Genomic DNA, 13,068 nt, shown 5'->3' with positions numbered 1-13,068 from the left:
TCTTCGTCTTCGTTTCCAGCAATACCGGTACGGTGGGCCGTGTGTGATCGCAGTATAGCAAAAATTAAACTGGAGCAGTGTTCCTGTATTTTCCACTGTAAAAGCACTTTTGAAAAAGGATTTTACCGTTTCTGCTTTTGCTTTGCTAACCTCGATTTCAGTTCCTGACTCATCCAGGAGTGTCACCAGTTTTTGTGTCACTGAGAGCCTTCACTTATGAGCAGACTGTCTGTGCTTTGTGAGATTTCTTCCGATAAGATTGTGCTATTGTAGTCGTTGAAGGCTACACGTATTGACCTTCTGATAGCCAAATGTGTTTCATGTAGATCTATCTACAGGCTTATTCTTTGTTTCACTCATATTGAGCACACGCTTGGTACCGTGGAGGATCAGTCCAGTCACTAACAGATCTACTGAGTGTTTATCTAGCTAGTGCTTAGTCAACAGTTATTTTAAACCTGAGCCACAGTTTCTTTACGTGCTCATTCCGAGAACTAAACGTTTCGAGGTCTCTCTTATGACTTAGTTTACTAAACATACGAATTTTTTTACTTCTTTACTTGCCGCTTGTACTTTGGTAATGTCTGTTGCTACAATTGACTCATACTCAGTGATGCCTATTCGAATGAATCCATAAGGATGTAGAAATGTTAAAAGATCTGTCCGCAGGTTTATCTCGTATAAACGATCGGTTAGCATCATAATAGCCTTCATTAGGTACACCAAATACTCCTTTCACTTCTGATAACGTTACCAATTTCAAATATGATAATGATTGCTTGGAAGTCTTCAATCCAGCGTTTCGTTTCCAGATTTAAAGTTTAACATCACAATTGCTTGCATGGATTATTGCTGTTTTGAGCAGGTATTGGATGATTAAGCCGGGGAAACATACCGAGAGAGCGAGATGGCGCCATGAGCTTCGAAAGTAGCTGATAGGGAAGATTTTAAGCCATTATGTTTGCGATTTCGAAAAAAGTCGTTGTCAAATGTCTTGACGCAGAACAATTTTTGGAGCAAGTGGAATCGCTAAGACGTTCGAAAAGAAGAACATTTTAATTGTTCACATCGTGATGGCATCCTAAAACTTTTCCAGAAATCAAAGAACCAGTGATATCGCTCCGTTGTAGATCTGCCCTTGGAGGAAACTGTTTGCCAACTGGGTCAATGGACATGCGGTCAGTTTTAAAGTACAATAATTTTTACTAGTGAACCTGAGTTCAGCTCACAATTGGCGGCTCAAATCCCACTCTTTGGAATATTTTTCATTCTTTAGCGAGAACATGACTGGTTTCGCGAAATTTTTATTTTTGTATTCCGGATTATTATCTGAAGCATAAATTTTCATACACTTGTGTCCAGAATTAAAGCAATAAACCGCAGTTTTCCCGTCCTGTGTCTAATTCACTGTATAACCGAACAAACTGTCAACAAATGTCCGTCGGCGATCGCGTTCTGCACGGAAGATGACTTTCCGGTCAACAGACAATCACACCGACGATGACGTCAGGACACCTGTCAGGCGGGTTAGTGATTGCCGTATAGCCCCATATCCATAGCGGCTGTGTACACGGTCACAGACCGATGCAGTAGGACACAGACAAGACTCCTACTAGGCTCACTGCGATGGATTGCCATAAGAAGAATGGAAGCAGGACAGTCGCAAATTGATGTGGCACGATAGCTTAATGTGAATCGTTCAGTTATTTCTCGGATGTGGTGACAGTTCACAGAGACCGAAACTTTACTGCAAAAACCAGGGCAGTGCCGACTACGTATGACATCAGAAAGAGAGGGCCGTTATTTGCTGTAAGGGCACGACGGTACCCGCCTTAGTACTGCACGGCAACTGGCATCTTGACCTCCCAGCATCCACTGCTCGTGTTGTATGGAGGTATACGGTGTACAGAAGGTTTCGGCAGAGTGGTCTTTACTGTCGGAGACCTGTTGTATGAGTGAGTACCTCTGGTGTCTCTACACAGAATGGAGCGTCAACAACTGAGTCGTTTACAAGCCACTTGGACGATCGAACCTGGGACAATGTTCTCTTCACAGATGAGTCCCGATTTGGTCTGGAGAGTGATCCTCGATGGATTCGAATCTGGAGGGCACGTGGACCACGATTCTGGTCCCAAGCATTGGGTAAAGAGTTTGATATCGAGGATGATCGCTAATTGTGTGAGCAGGGATTATGTTGAGCACTCGAACACATCGTCAAGAAACAGTACGTTCGAATCTGTGAGGTTTAATTGTTGTCAGGTATCGTGAAGAGATCTTGGGACCTCATGTGTGGTTACTGCGAGGTGCTGTGGACATCGATGTCATATTAATGGATGATAATGCTCGATCTTATACAGCATGGGTGGTTGACGTTTTCTTTGAAACGAAAGATATTGCACGCATGTCGTGACCTGCTCGGTCTCCCAATTCGAATCCCATAGAGCACATCTGGGATACAATTAGGCGAAGGGTTGCTCTACGTCATCATCCACCAACCACTCTCCAAGACTTTCGAGCAGCTTTGCGGAAAGGATGGGCGCTATTGCCTCAACGTGAGATTGATGACATCGTTCAGAGCATGCCCTATCGTTGCCGGACCTATATTGCTGCCAGAGGTGGTCAAATCCCATACTGCGCACATTAAACAGCTGTGTGCAAATCCCTTAAGGTGGAAAAACGAAGAAAATTTTTGCCTTCCTTTGTGCATGTTGCCGTTGTATATGTTCTGTACTCTTTATATTGTATTTAGTTTATTATCAACTGTTTATACTGTTTTGTGGCAAAATAAACGGAACCTTGCAAAATTTCCGTTTGTTGCTTTAATTTTGGACACCAGTGTCTATCATAGCGTGGCTTTACAGTTCAGGGCTTTACTTAACTTCTCTTGGTGCTAGTTCTTATAAGAAAACGCACAACATACGCCACCGTTGTGATTTTGAAAGCTGTGCCCAAAAAGAGTGGGCAGCTTCTCCCGAAACAGTGGAAAAAATTGTCCACTCTCCTAGTTCGAAAACGTTTTCTTCCTGAGGTGTTTTGGAAGTATTAAAATCATTGTTTCTTCGATACACAGGAAAATATTGTGTTTCGGGCCTCATATATATAATTTTTTATAGTCGAGTGTTTTAAGGATTCCACCTGTTCCACATCAGATTGTCCATCGTGATTTTTTTTTTCGAAAATGGAAACTAACAGCATTCACTGGAGTTACTTTTGAGTCGTCCCGACTAGTATGCCGATGTTTTCTGAAATCCATCGGTCGCAAGGTCTGGCCCATCGATGATAACACAGAAACAGTGGAGACTGGTAAGAAATTTACCTGTGCCTGCGGCACGACACTGGGTGTCCAACTGACCTGTAGCGGCGTACTTTCTGCAGACAGTGCCGTGAAGCCGACTATGTCACTGAAGTAGATGGTGACGCTGTCGTACGTTTCGGCGATAACTGCTTGGCCCAGGATCAGCTGACTGGCAACAGACCTATGGGCAAGAGAAAGAAAACGCGTGTTGCCAAGCAATGATACCACATATTACGGATGTCAATGTTAAATGGATGTAGGAACACAAGTTCAAAAGTGGGAAATGGTATGCAAGGTTAATTTTAAGCTCCTTACTTTCTCCATCATACAGGGTGAGTCAGCTGCCCCTGCCGATAGGTTGTATGCAACATGCAACACCTTCAAATACCACACACAAGATTTTCATATTCTCATATAGTCCTGCAGAAAAAATGAACAGGGCCTTTTTGTAGGACATTTAATGTAGTTAGCCACGCGGGATTAGCCGAACGGTCTGGGTCGCTGCAGTCTTGGACTTTTCGGCTGGTTCCGGCGGAGGTTCGAATCCTCCCTCGGGCATGGGTAGTGTGTTTGTCATTAGGATAATTTAGGTTAAGTAGTGTGTAAGCTTAGGGACTGATGACCTTAGCAGTTAAGTGCCATAAGATTTCACACACATTATTTAATGTAGTTAAATTTTGTATTGCGACACGTGTCCGTTGGGGGGGGGGGGGGGGGACAGTTTTTGAATTATTTAAGAAAAACTTAGAACGCATATTTCTTGAAAAGCACGAAAACTATGGTCTCCAGCGAAAACATATTCCCGTATAAAATTTAATCACATTAAATTTCCTACAAAAAGATCGTGTTCATTTTTTTAGGTCTGATAGTTTGCATGCAACACGCAAGAGAACATGAATAGTTCGTGTGTCGTTCTTAAAGGCGTTGCAGGTTGCATAAAACCTATCGATAGGGGCAGTTCAATCATCCTGTATAATTCTAATGATAAGTCTACAGCTTAATAGCTAATTGTTTCTATTGGCCTACTGAGATAATGCAGCAGATGTAAAGAATATGCAGAAATGTGGAAAGGGTGTCTAGAAAGTGCCATCTTGCTTCAACAGCAATCTCTAAGTGCCTTGTGATTTATAGCTATTACTGTTTTTTTAGAATAATTTCAGTGCTACTTGATTTGCGATAATCTGATTTAGTGAAACACATGATAAACGGGTTGGGGGGGGGGGGGGGGGGGGTAATAATTTTCCTGGGAATTATTGAGTGGTAGAAGGACTCGAGTGTTGTGTACATGGCTCAAGAGGTACCCAACAGTACTATGAGAGACCGCTACCAAAATAGGCAAAACCAGTTGTGTGGCGCCTCTCAGTTCTCAGCAGCTGCCTCCAGATGGAGCTCGCTATTCGGACCACTTTCTACTCCACCAGCATGTCATATGCTTCAGCCAACAGTGTCGTTAGCTGTCAAAGAGAGCGCTGTCAGCGGCGGACTATTTGTTTCCGCTTGTACTGTCAGAGAAGTAAATCCTTCTACAGACAGGAAGAAATGATGCCTCGCTGCTGACATTTCACCAGTTCAGTGCCTGCAGCTCGACTATTCCTACTGTGTGAGTGTTTCCTGCGTTATGTTACAGAGCATAGTTTCGCGAGTTCCGTTCAGAGGACAAGTGTTCCGACTTAGCAGTCACAATATCATAGACTGCCAAGAGACAGCTATGTTATTTAGATTTCACATTTATTATGTTAAGAACATCAAGTGTCATGCATCAACTGTTACCAAACTTAAGTAAAGTTTTGTAACATACTTTTAATAAATGTTAAGGGTTATTTCTCATCGTGTTGCCACAATCTGTTCTAGAACCCGGAAGCAAGTGTTTAATTAATAGTACTGGCATGCAAACTGCCACCCCTTCTATTGAACAGTAGTAGGAATGAAGTTTTTTACTACCGTGGATGTTTAGGCTTCACTGATAATAACATCCATTTAAAACGTACCAACATCGACTTAAGATTATTAAATCATATAAAATAGTATATTTCCATTCTGTTTAGTCGTATACAAACATGCTGCAGTAGTAAATTTTAAAATTATGGTTTTTCAGGAAAGTATGTAATAAAACCACTATACGTCGATTTTTTACTGCGTCTTGACTACTTCCTAGTTATTTCGTGGCAGTGAACCTCAGAGAAAATTTGGAGAATAGCACAACTAAGTTTCCGCTCACGGTCCTATTAAAGTGTCGTCATCGGGAAACTTACTCGCGATATTTTCCAGTCAATTTAGCAGCTATAGCACGGGAGACCCGCGCTAGTAAAACTGGTGCCAGGGACAGGAATACTTGTGAAATTGTTTCGAATATCTTATCTGAAAATTATTTCGAGCAGACAGAGAAACAACTTGTCTGGGTATTGTCTCAGATCTCCTAACGACCCTGCTTTTCGAATCGGTTAATGTAGAGGAGGACGTTATGGATGTTAGAGCATAATTGACCGAAGTCATTACTAGCAATATTAAGCAAGGGAGGAAAATATATTTGCTTAACAAATGTGATAAGAAAAAAACGCAAAATATGCGAGGTTTCTTGCCCTCTCCTGAGTGGTTTGATGCGAATTCCTTCTATTGTGCCATTCATATCAGAGTAGTACTCACACCCTTTGTATTCATTGTCTGTTAGATGCATTCCAATCTCTGTCTTCCCCACAGTATTTAGCCTCTTCAGTTCCCTCTAGTATCACGGAAGTTATCCCCTGAAGTCTCAACATACGTCTTATCACTTATCATCCTATCCTGTCTGCTTGTCAATGTTTTCCATATGTTGATTTCTTTATGGATTTTGTCGAGAATCTCCTCAGTCTGGTTCTTATCAATCTGCTTACTTTTCAACGTCCTTCTACTGCACCACATCTCAATTGCTTTGATTCTCTTCATTCTCAGTTTTCCCACCGTCCATGATATACTGCGGTATGAACGTACATTCTTATAACTTTCTTCCTCAAGTTACGTCCTACATTTGACATTAGTATACTTCTTTTGGCCATGAATGCCCTCTTTGCCTCTGCTGTTGTGCTTTTTATGTCCTCCTTGCTTTGTCTGTCATGTGTCGTTTTGCTTCCAAGGTAGAAGAATTCCTTAACATCGTGTACTTTGTGGTTACCAATTTGTGGGTTATGTTTACCGCTAATTTCGTTCCTGCTACTCCTAATTACTATCGTCTTCCTTCAGTTTACTCTCAATACATATTCTGTACTCATTAGATTGTTCATTCCATACAACATGTCCTGTACTACTTCTACAGTTTCATTAATGATATCACGGTCTACAGATAATATTATTACCGATATCCTTTCACACTCAATTCTGATTCCACTCCACAACATAGCATGGCGGTGGTATTTTTACTCTTAAACGATTAATTAATGTAATTTATTTGGTCGATCAAATTAACATATTTATATCATTTGGGATAGAAGCTTACGTGTTGTTACAGTTTTCTTAATCATACTGGTTGATACTGGAGAGCTTCACTCCAACAACTGTAGTTGCGCGTGCTTTACAAAAGTAAATTGTGCGCTGGCTATGACAGCAACAAAGGCTGAGAAAGCGACGGATGTCGGGCAGGTCTGGAGTGAGCTGGGAGTTTTTTTATCAGCAGTTGAGGGGCAGAATTTTACAGCCCATCAAAATGACGTCATCAGTAGCAGCCCAGTGAGTGTCGCCTCCTATTGTTAGTGCTGCAGGAGAAAGTTGAAAGAGGGTGGTAAACATAGACATCTAACAAGAATAGTTTGTAGTTTTTTTCAGCCCCATTGGAATGCGTCTCCTGTCGCCACGCAGGTGCCCGAGAGTCAATGTTTAATAATTCTTTCTATGCAGATTGAAAGGTGGCTACACTGAGCCACAGCACCAGAGATTGCGCCAAAGAGTATTATTCCGCCGCCTCCACTGGCAGTTCTTATCGAGAAGTCGTGGTGGAGAGTGCTTGTCGAGATGTGGCAGTAGTCAGTGCTTGTTGAGATGTGGTAGTAGTGAGTCGGTGTTAAGATGTTGTAGTAGGGAGTGCTTGTTCCATGTTTTATGCAGTTGTTTGATGGGCTAGACAGCAGATGTTGTTCGAATGGGGATATTGTAATGATCAGAATGCTTTTCATCAATATATATGAAGGTAAAAAAATTCCCTTTTTTTTTATTATTTCAATGTCGTAAATAATGCGTCATTACAGGTTCAGTCAACAAAGCATCTGGCTCGTGTTCTTGTATTAGAGTGTAATTCTGGTTTTCTTGCGCAATTATAGTATTTCTATTTTTTTAATTACTTCAGTATAAATGGTATTTAAAATTTCTTGTCTCATTGAAGAAGAACCGTGCCAGATGTGTTCGTTGAATCACACTTCCACACACAGAACAGCTACGCTTGTGTTTTGTTGTTTCCTAGGTTTTATAGTTGCTGGGGACTTAATTAATTGAGTTAACGGAAATTTTCTTTCATTCTTCGTTGTTATTCTATTCAGTCAGATTGCGTACTAAAACTAGTCAGGGCCAACCGTTTACGAGACTGCGTAACCGGACAGTTAGCTACTAAAAACTAAAAAATTAAAAAGTATTTTCATTATATTTAATTAAGCCCCATGCACGTGGCGACCGCTGCTTCGGATCGTCCCTTGGAATTCTTCTGATTGTAAAAATAGCAGACAGTAGTATTGTTGTAGTAATTTGTAGGTTAGTAATGGTAGTCTATATTGCATGTGTAGATTTGGTAATTGTCATTCTTTTAATGGTATATTGGCAGAATTTAATTTTTGATGTCCTGTATACAGGTCTGACAATTTTGTGCAATTGTGAAGGTTCTAATTGTTCGTTAGGCGTGTTTGTCGGGAAACATTTCGTGTGAATGGTATTGTTGGAGATAAAGTGTCATTGTGTGTAATTTTCGTATAGTGACGAGTTTTGTATGTTTTGTAAATGATTACGCGATCGATGAAAAAGGCAAAAATGATGGATAGTCAGAATGACGAAATTGTTAACATGGCGAACTCGCCAACACAGGAGAACAGTAGGATGAATAATGAAGTGGAAAACAATTTAATAAGTCGAGAAAATAGTCCGGAACCAGTTCAAAACTTTTCACAATTAAAGAATTTTCAGAATACGAGATTAACGACAGAAGATTCTGGAATAGTATCTAACACAGATAGCTTTACAGCGATGACGAAGGAAGCTGGTTTTACGGGAAATGTTAGGGGTGAAAATAGTTTCGAACCAGTTACTATGGAGCAGTTGATGAGTGCAATATTAAATTTGGGATCACTGTTAGAAACCAAGATAAAAGTAATGGAAACACAGTTAGGCTCACGAATAGGGACATGTTTCAAAAACATGAAAGATGAATCAAACAAAGAAATTAGAGAAGAAGTGCAACCAATTTTGAATGCTCACAATAATAGTTTAACTTCAATAGAAATTAGACAAGAGCAACAGGACAGAGAACAGGAAGAAAGAGATCGCGCGATAGTACAAAAATTTTCAGAGTTAAATTTACAACGTGCACACGATAAGGAAGAAATACTTGAAAGAATCGAGGAATCCGTACCAAATGACAGGATAAATAACTTAACGCAACAGTATGAACAGTTAACTACTAAATGTGACAATACCGAAACCCAGGTCGCGACACTTACGGAAGACGTAAATAAACAGAAAGAAAAAATAGGTGACTCATCGGAAAGAGTTGAGGAGATTTCAGATAAATTGACAAGTCTTAGTTTAAATGGGACAGAGATTCGGATGATACAGCTCCATTACCATTTGCAGAAACCGAAGAGTACCAGAACATAAAAAGCATGTTGAAAATCAGGGAAAATTTAATGAACGCATTAAAAGGGAATTTGAGGCATTAGGAAAGCAAGTCAAACAAATTGAAAGCGAAATTCTAGGAAAAGACAGTAGAAGAAATTTAGAATCACAGATAGTAGAGGTGTTTGAAGAAAATAATTTGTTTCATTTACGGGATGCAACAAGAGAGCGCCAGGAGCGCGAACTTGACAATAATCGATATTCGGACTGATACAGACGCGGTAGGTCTTTGTCGCCACGAGGAGAAAACTTTGACTATAAACACTTCTTAATTGTTCGGAAATTTAAGATCTTCCGCAATTCTAAGAACGACATACATCCATGTTCATGGTCAGATCAATTTGCGTATGCACTTCCACCAAATTTGCCACTAAGTCACAAACCGGAATTTATGTGCGGCTATTAATGTCCTCAGGGGATTCGCTACACTAAGTGAATATGTGCCGTAGCGTGCACAGGGCCCTGAGCTGTAGTGGTGCTATTTCCCTTTTAGTTTTCTGCACCGCTGCCTACTGTTTTACTATACTTTGTATCTATCAGAACAACTCTTCAACTATCAATCTATCTAGAGAGTCGGTAAAGAATAACCGGATATGACTATTTTACCCAAAAGTGATTTCGGAAATTACCGTTTGGACTTACTATATTTTCTGCAGCATTCATTCGTGGTTTAAACGAAATTTTACCTGTTTATCTTCGTGATAATATTACTTCATATGTTGACGATATTCTTATTGCTAAACGTTCTTGGAGTGAGCATAACAAAATTTTGGATTCATTATTACGTATTTTTGCAAGAGTTGGCATTACAGTGAACTTGGAAAAATCTGTATTTGGTCGTTCTCAGGTGAAATTTCTTGGTCATATTATTTCTACAGAAGGTATTCTTCCTGATCCAGAGAAACTAGACGCTATTCGTAATTATGCTGTTCCTACTACAAAACGTGATGTTCGTAGTTTCCTTGGTGTTTCTAATTTTCTTAGATGCTTTGTTAGATTGGACAATTTGGCCACACCTCGTTTATGTGAACTATCTGGAAAGAATTCTAATTGGTGTTGGGATGAGGAAGCTCAAGCAGAATTTGAACAACTTTGAGATGCTTTAGTTGCTGCTCCACTTCTTTCACATCCGGATTTATCTAAAGATTTTTGTTTGGCGACGGACTGATTATACAAAGGCCTAGGTGCACACTTATTTCAAGAGATAGAAGAAGACGGCGTTGTAGTACAGAAAACTATTGCATTTGGAAGTCGTGTTCTCTCTAAATCAGAAAAGAATTATTCGATTACGGAACTTGAAGCTTTGGCTGTTGATTGGGCTTTTACAAAATTTCGGACATTTTCGTTTGGCAGACATACTAAGGTTTACACCGATCACCGAGCTCTGGAATTTCTTATGTCAACAAAATTAACTCATGGAAGATTGTCACGATGGGCGCTGTACCTACAGGAATTTGATTTTAGTATTGTTTACATACAGAGTTCTTCAAATATTATTGCTGATGCTTTATCACGTGCACCTATGGGTTTGAAACAAAGTGCTGAAGAGGACTGTAAAGAAAACAATTATTGTCTGATGTATATTCAAGGTGTTGCGTTTGAGAATTTTATTTCGTCTTCGCTCCAGGACATCGCTAAGGAGCAAAATAAGGATCCAATCTGGAAGGACATTAAGGAGAAGTGGAGGAAAAAGGAAAGCGTAGCGATTAGACAGTATTATTTACTTCGCAATGATATTCTTTTTAAACGAAAATCGGTCGACAACTCTGTTTGGTTAGTTTGTATTCCTGATGAGTGGGTTAATAAATTGATTTGGTACACACATTTCAGTTATGCACACTTTGGTCCCAGAAAATGCTTTCATAAATTACGAGAAAATTGCTACTTCAGTAATATGGAAAAACGTATTCGATCTGTTCTTGCCAAATGCAAATTATGTCAAAAGGCTAAGCCGCCAACTATTTCTCACAGTGCTCTGTTGTTTCCTATCATTCCAGCGAAATTAAAGGAGATGGATGCAGTCGATTTGTTCGGTCCAGTGGTTCGTTCTACTAATGGTTTTGCATGCATTTTGGTAGCAGTGGAATTGACATCAAAATATGTGTGCTTTACACCTTTACGCAAAGCAACAGCTCGTTCAGTATCTAATGCTTTCATCAAACATTTTCTTAAAGATGTTGGTCATGTTGATAAGGTTATATCAGATAATGGATCACAGTTTCGCTCTAAAATTTGGCTTCGTACTCTACTGCGTCGTAAGATTAAACCAATTTTCATTTCACTTTTTCACCCTCAATCTAACGCTTCAGAGAGATGGATGAAGGAAATCAATAAATTGTGTCGTCTTTATTGTCATCAGAATCACAGAACGTGGGATCAGTATCTTCATATTTTTCAAAACATTCTGAATGAACTCCCTAATGATTCAACTTCTTTACCGCCTATATTGATACTAAAAAATAAAGCACCGACAATTCGCATTTCTGAAATTGTTCCTTTTCCGCCTACATGGAAACTGCGGCATTCTGAAGTTGTCAACCTGGCTCTACGAAATATTGCATCTGTGGCTGCTGGAAGAGAGAAATCAGCTAAACGTCCTGGTCGTTTAAAAACCTTGTCAGTTGGTCAAAAGGTGTTAATTAAGTCTCACCGTTTGTCTCACAAAGGAAACGGCTCGTTCGCAAATTTTTTCTGCATTATAACGGTCCATATAGGGTTCGCAAAATTATTCATGATAACACTGTCGAAGTAGAAACTCTTAAATCTCGGCGCTCTAAGGGAGTACATCATATATCGAACGTTAAAATTTTTGTGGAATGACATACTTTTGAGAGACTAACAGTTACATGTAAACACGCAGAGAATACAAGGATACCGCGCCGTGTTCCGGCGGCGGCACATACTCAAAGCTACAGTCAAGTCTGCGCGGCGCACAAGGCAGTCGTTGACCGCAAACAACTACTTCCTACGTCACGCGTAGCTACAGTTGATCGAGCGCTCAGTGCGAATGCACTGACAGCCGTAAACAAATACACAGTCTAATTTCTCTGATTAAATTCAGTATAAAGCTATAGTGACTTGATAAATTATGTTATTAACGTTCAGTATTTTTCAGGATACGGTTGTATAAAATATTTAAGAACTTCAGGTAAATTCTGTGTGTCTCCGACGTTAAGAGGACTTGCCATCGAGAAATTTTCAGGAAGAATGTAATTTCGAAGAAGAAAGTAATAAACTAAAAAGTTAACTATTAATTGAGTTTATTTTTCAGGTAACATATTTCCACTTAGGTACGTACTTTAGGCGTAATTTGCTGCTCACGATTACGTGATTTATACTTTGTGTTAACTGATTTTGACAATGATTGATTAATGAACAGGGTTGTTACTTGTGTATATTATGCATCGCTTGGCTACTATGGTTTTTCACTGATGTCATATTTTTTTTATTATGTGCCTGCTGTGCCTATTTATTTAAATTATAATTGTCACCTGATTAATTGTGCTGACTATGGTTATGTATGTAAGTTATACTTTGTGATTTATCTGCTTGCGCCTTCATGTTTACTTATTAAGATTACATATGAACATTTATTTGCTCATGCTGATCTGATGCTAATGACCTGTTTATTATGTGAGATATATATTTGCTGCTTTGCGTATGGATTGCATATTTACACATTTCTGTTTTGTTGTCATAACTACTCTTTAATTTGGTATATAGAAATGCTGATATACTGTGTACAAACATAGAGTTTATATATTTGCTGCTTTGCGTATGGATTGCATATTTACACATTTCTGTTTTGTTGTCATAACTACTCTTTAATTTGGTATATAGAAATGCTGATATACTGTGTACAAACATAGAGTTTAGGTTACACTATGGTATTAATTATTGTTCGCTTGGCAGAGCCTCGTTGTAGGGAT

At 39.5% G+C, this 13,068-nt stretch overlaps 1 protein-coding gene across 1 annotated transcript in view; it reads right to left on the bottom strand.

The window, feature by feature from the left end:
• LOC124613611 (atrial natriuretic peptide receptor 1-like) overlaps nt 1–13,068 on the bottom strand; it is a 917,955-nt gene that overhangs the window by 188,440 nt on the left and 716,447 nt on the right. The window contains exon 4 of the mRNA XM_047142326.1: nt 3,353–3,476. Coding sequence (XP_046998282.1) covers nt 3,353–3,476 — 124 coding nt within the window. The remainder of the gene's footprint in view (nt 1–3,352; nt 3,477–13,068) is intronic.

Source organism: Schistocerca americana, chromosome 4 (genome assembly GCF_021461395.2).
Source record: "Schistocerca americana isolate TAMUIC-IGC-003095 chromosome 4, iqSchAmer2.1, whole genome shotgun sequence".
Lineage (NCBI taxonomy): Eukaryota > Metazoa > Arthropoda > Insecta > Orthoptera > Acrididae > Schistocerca > Schistocerca americana.
The sequence above is the reverse complement of the archived record's forward strand: the minus strand, read 5'-3'. Positions and strand labels throughout refer to the sequence as shown.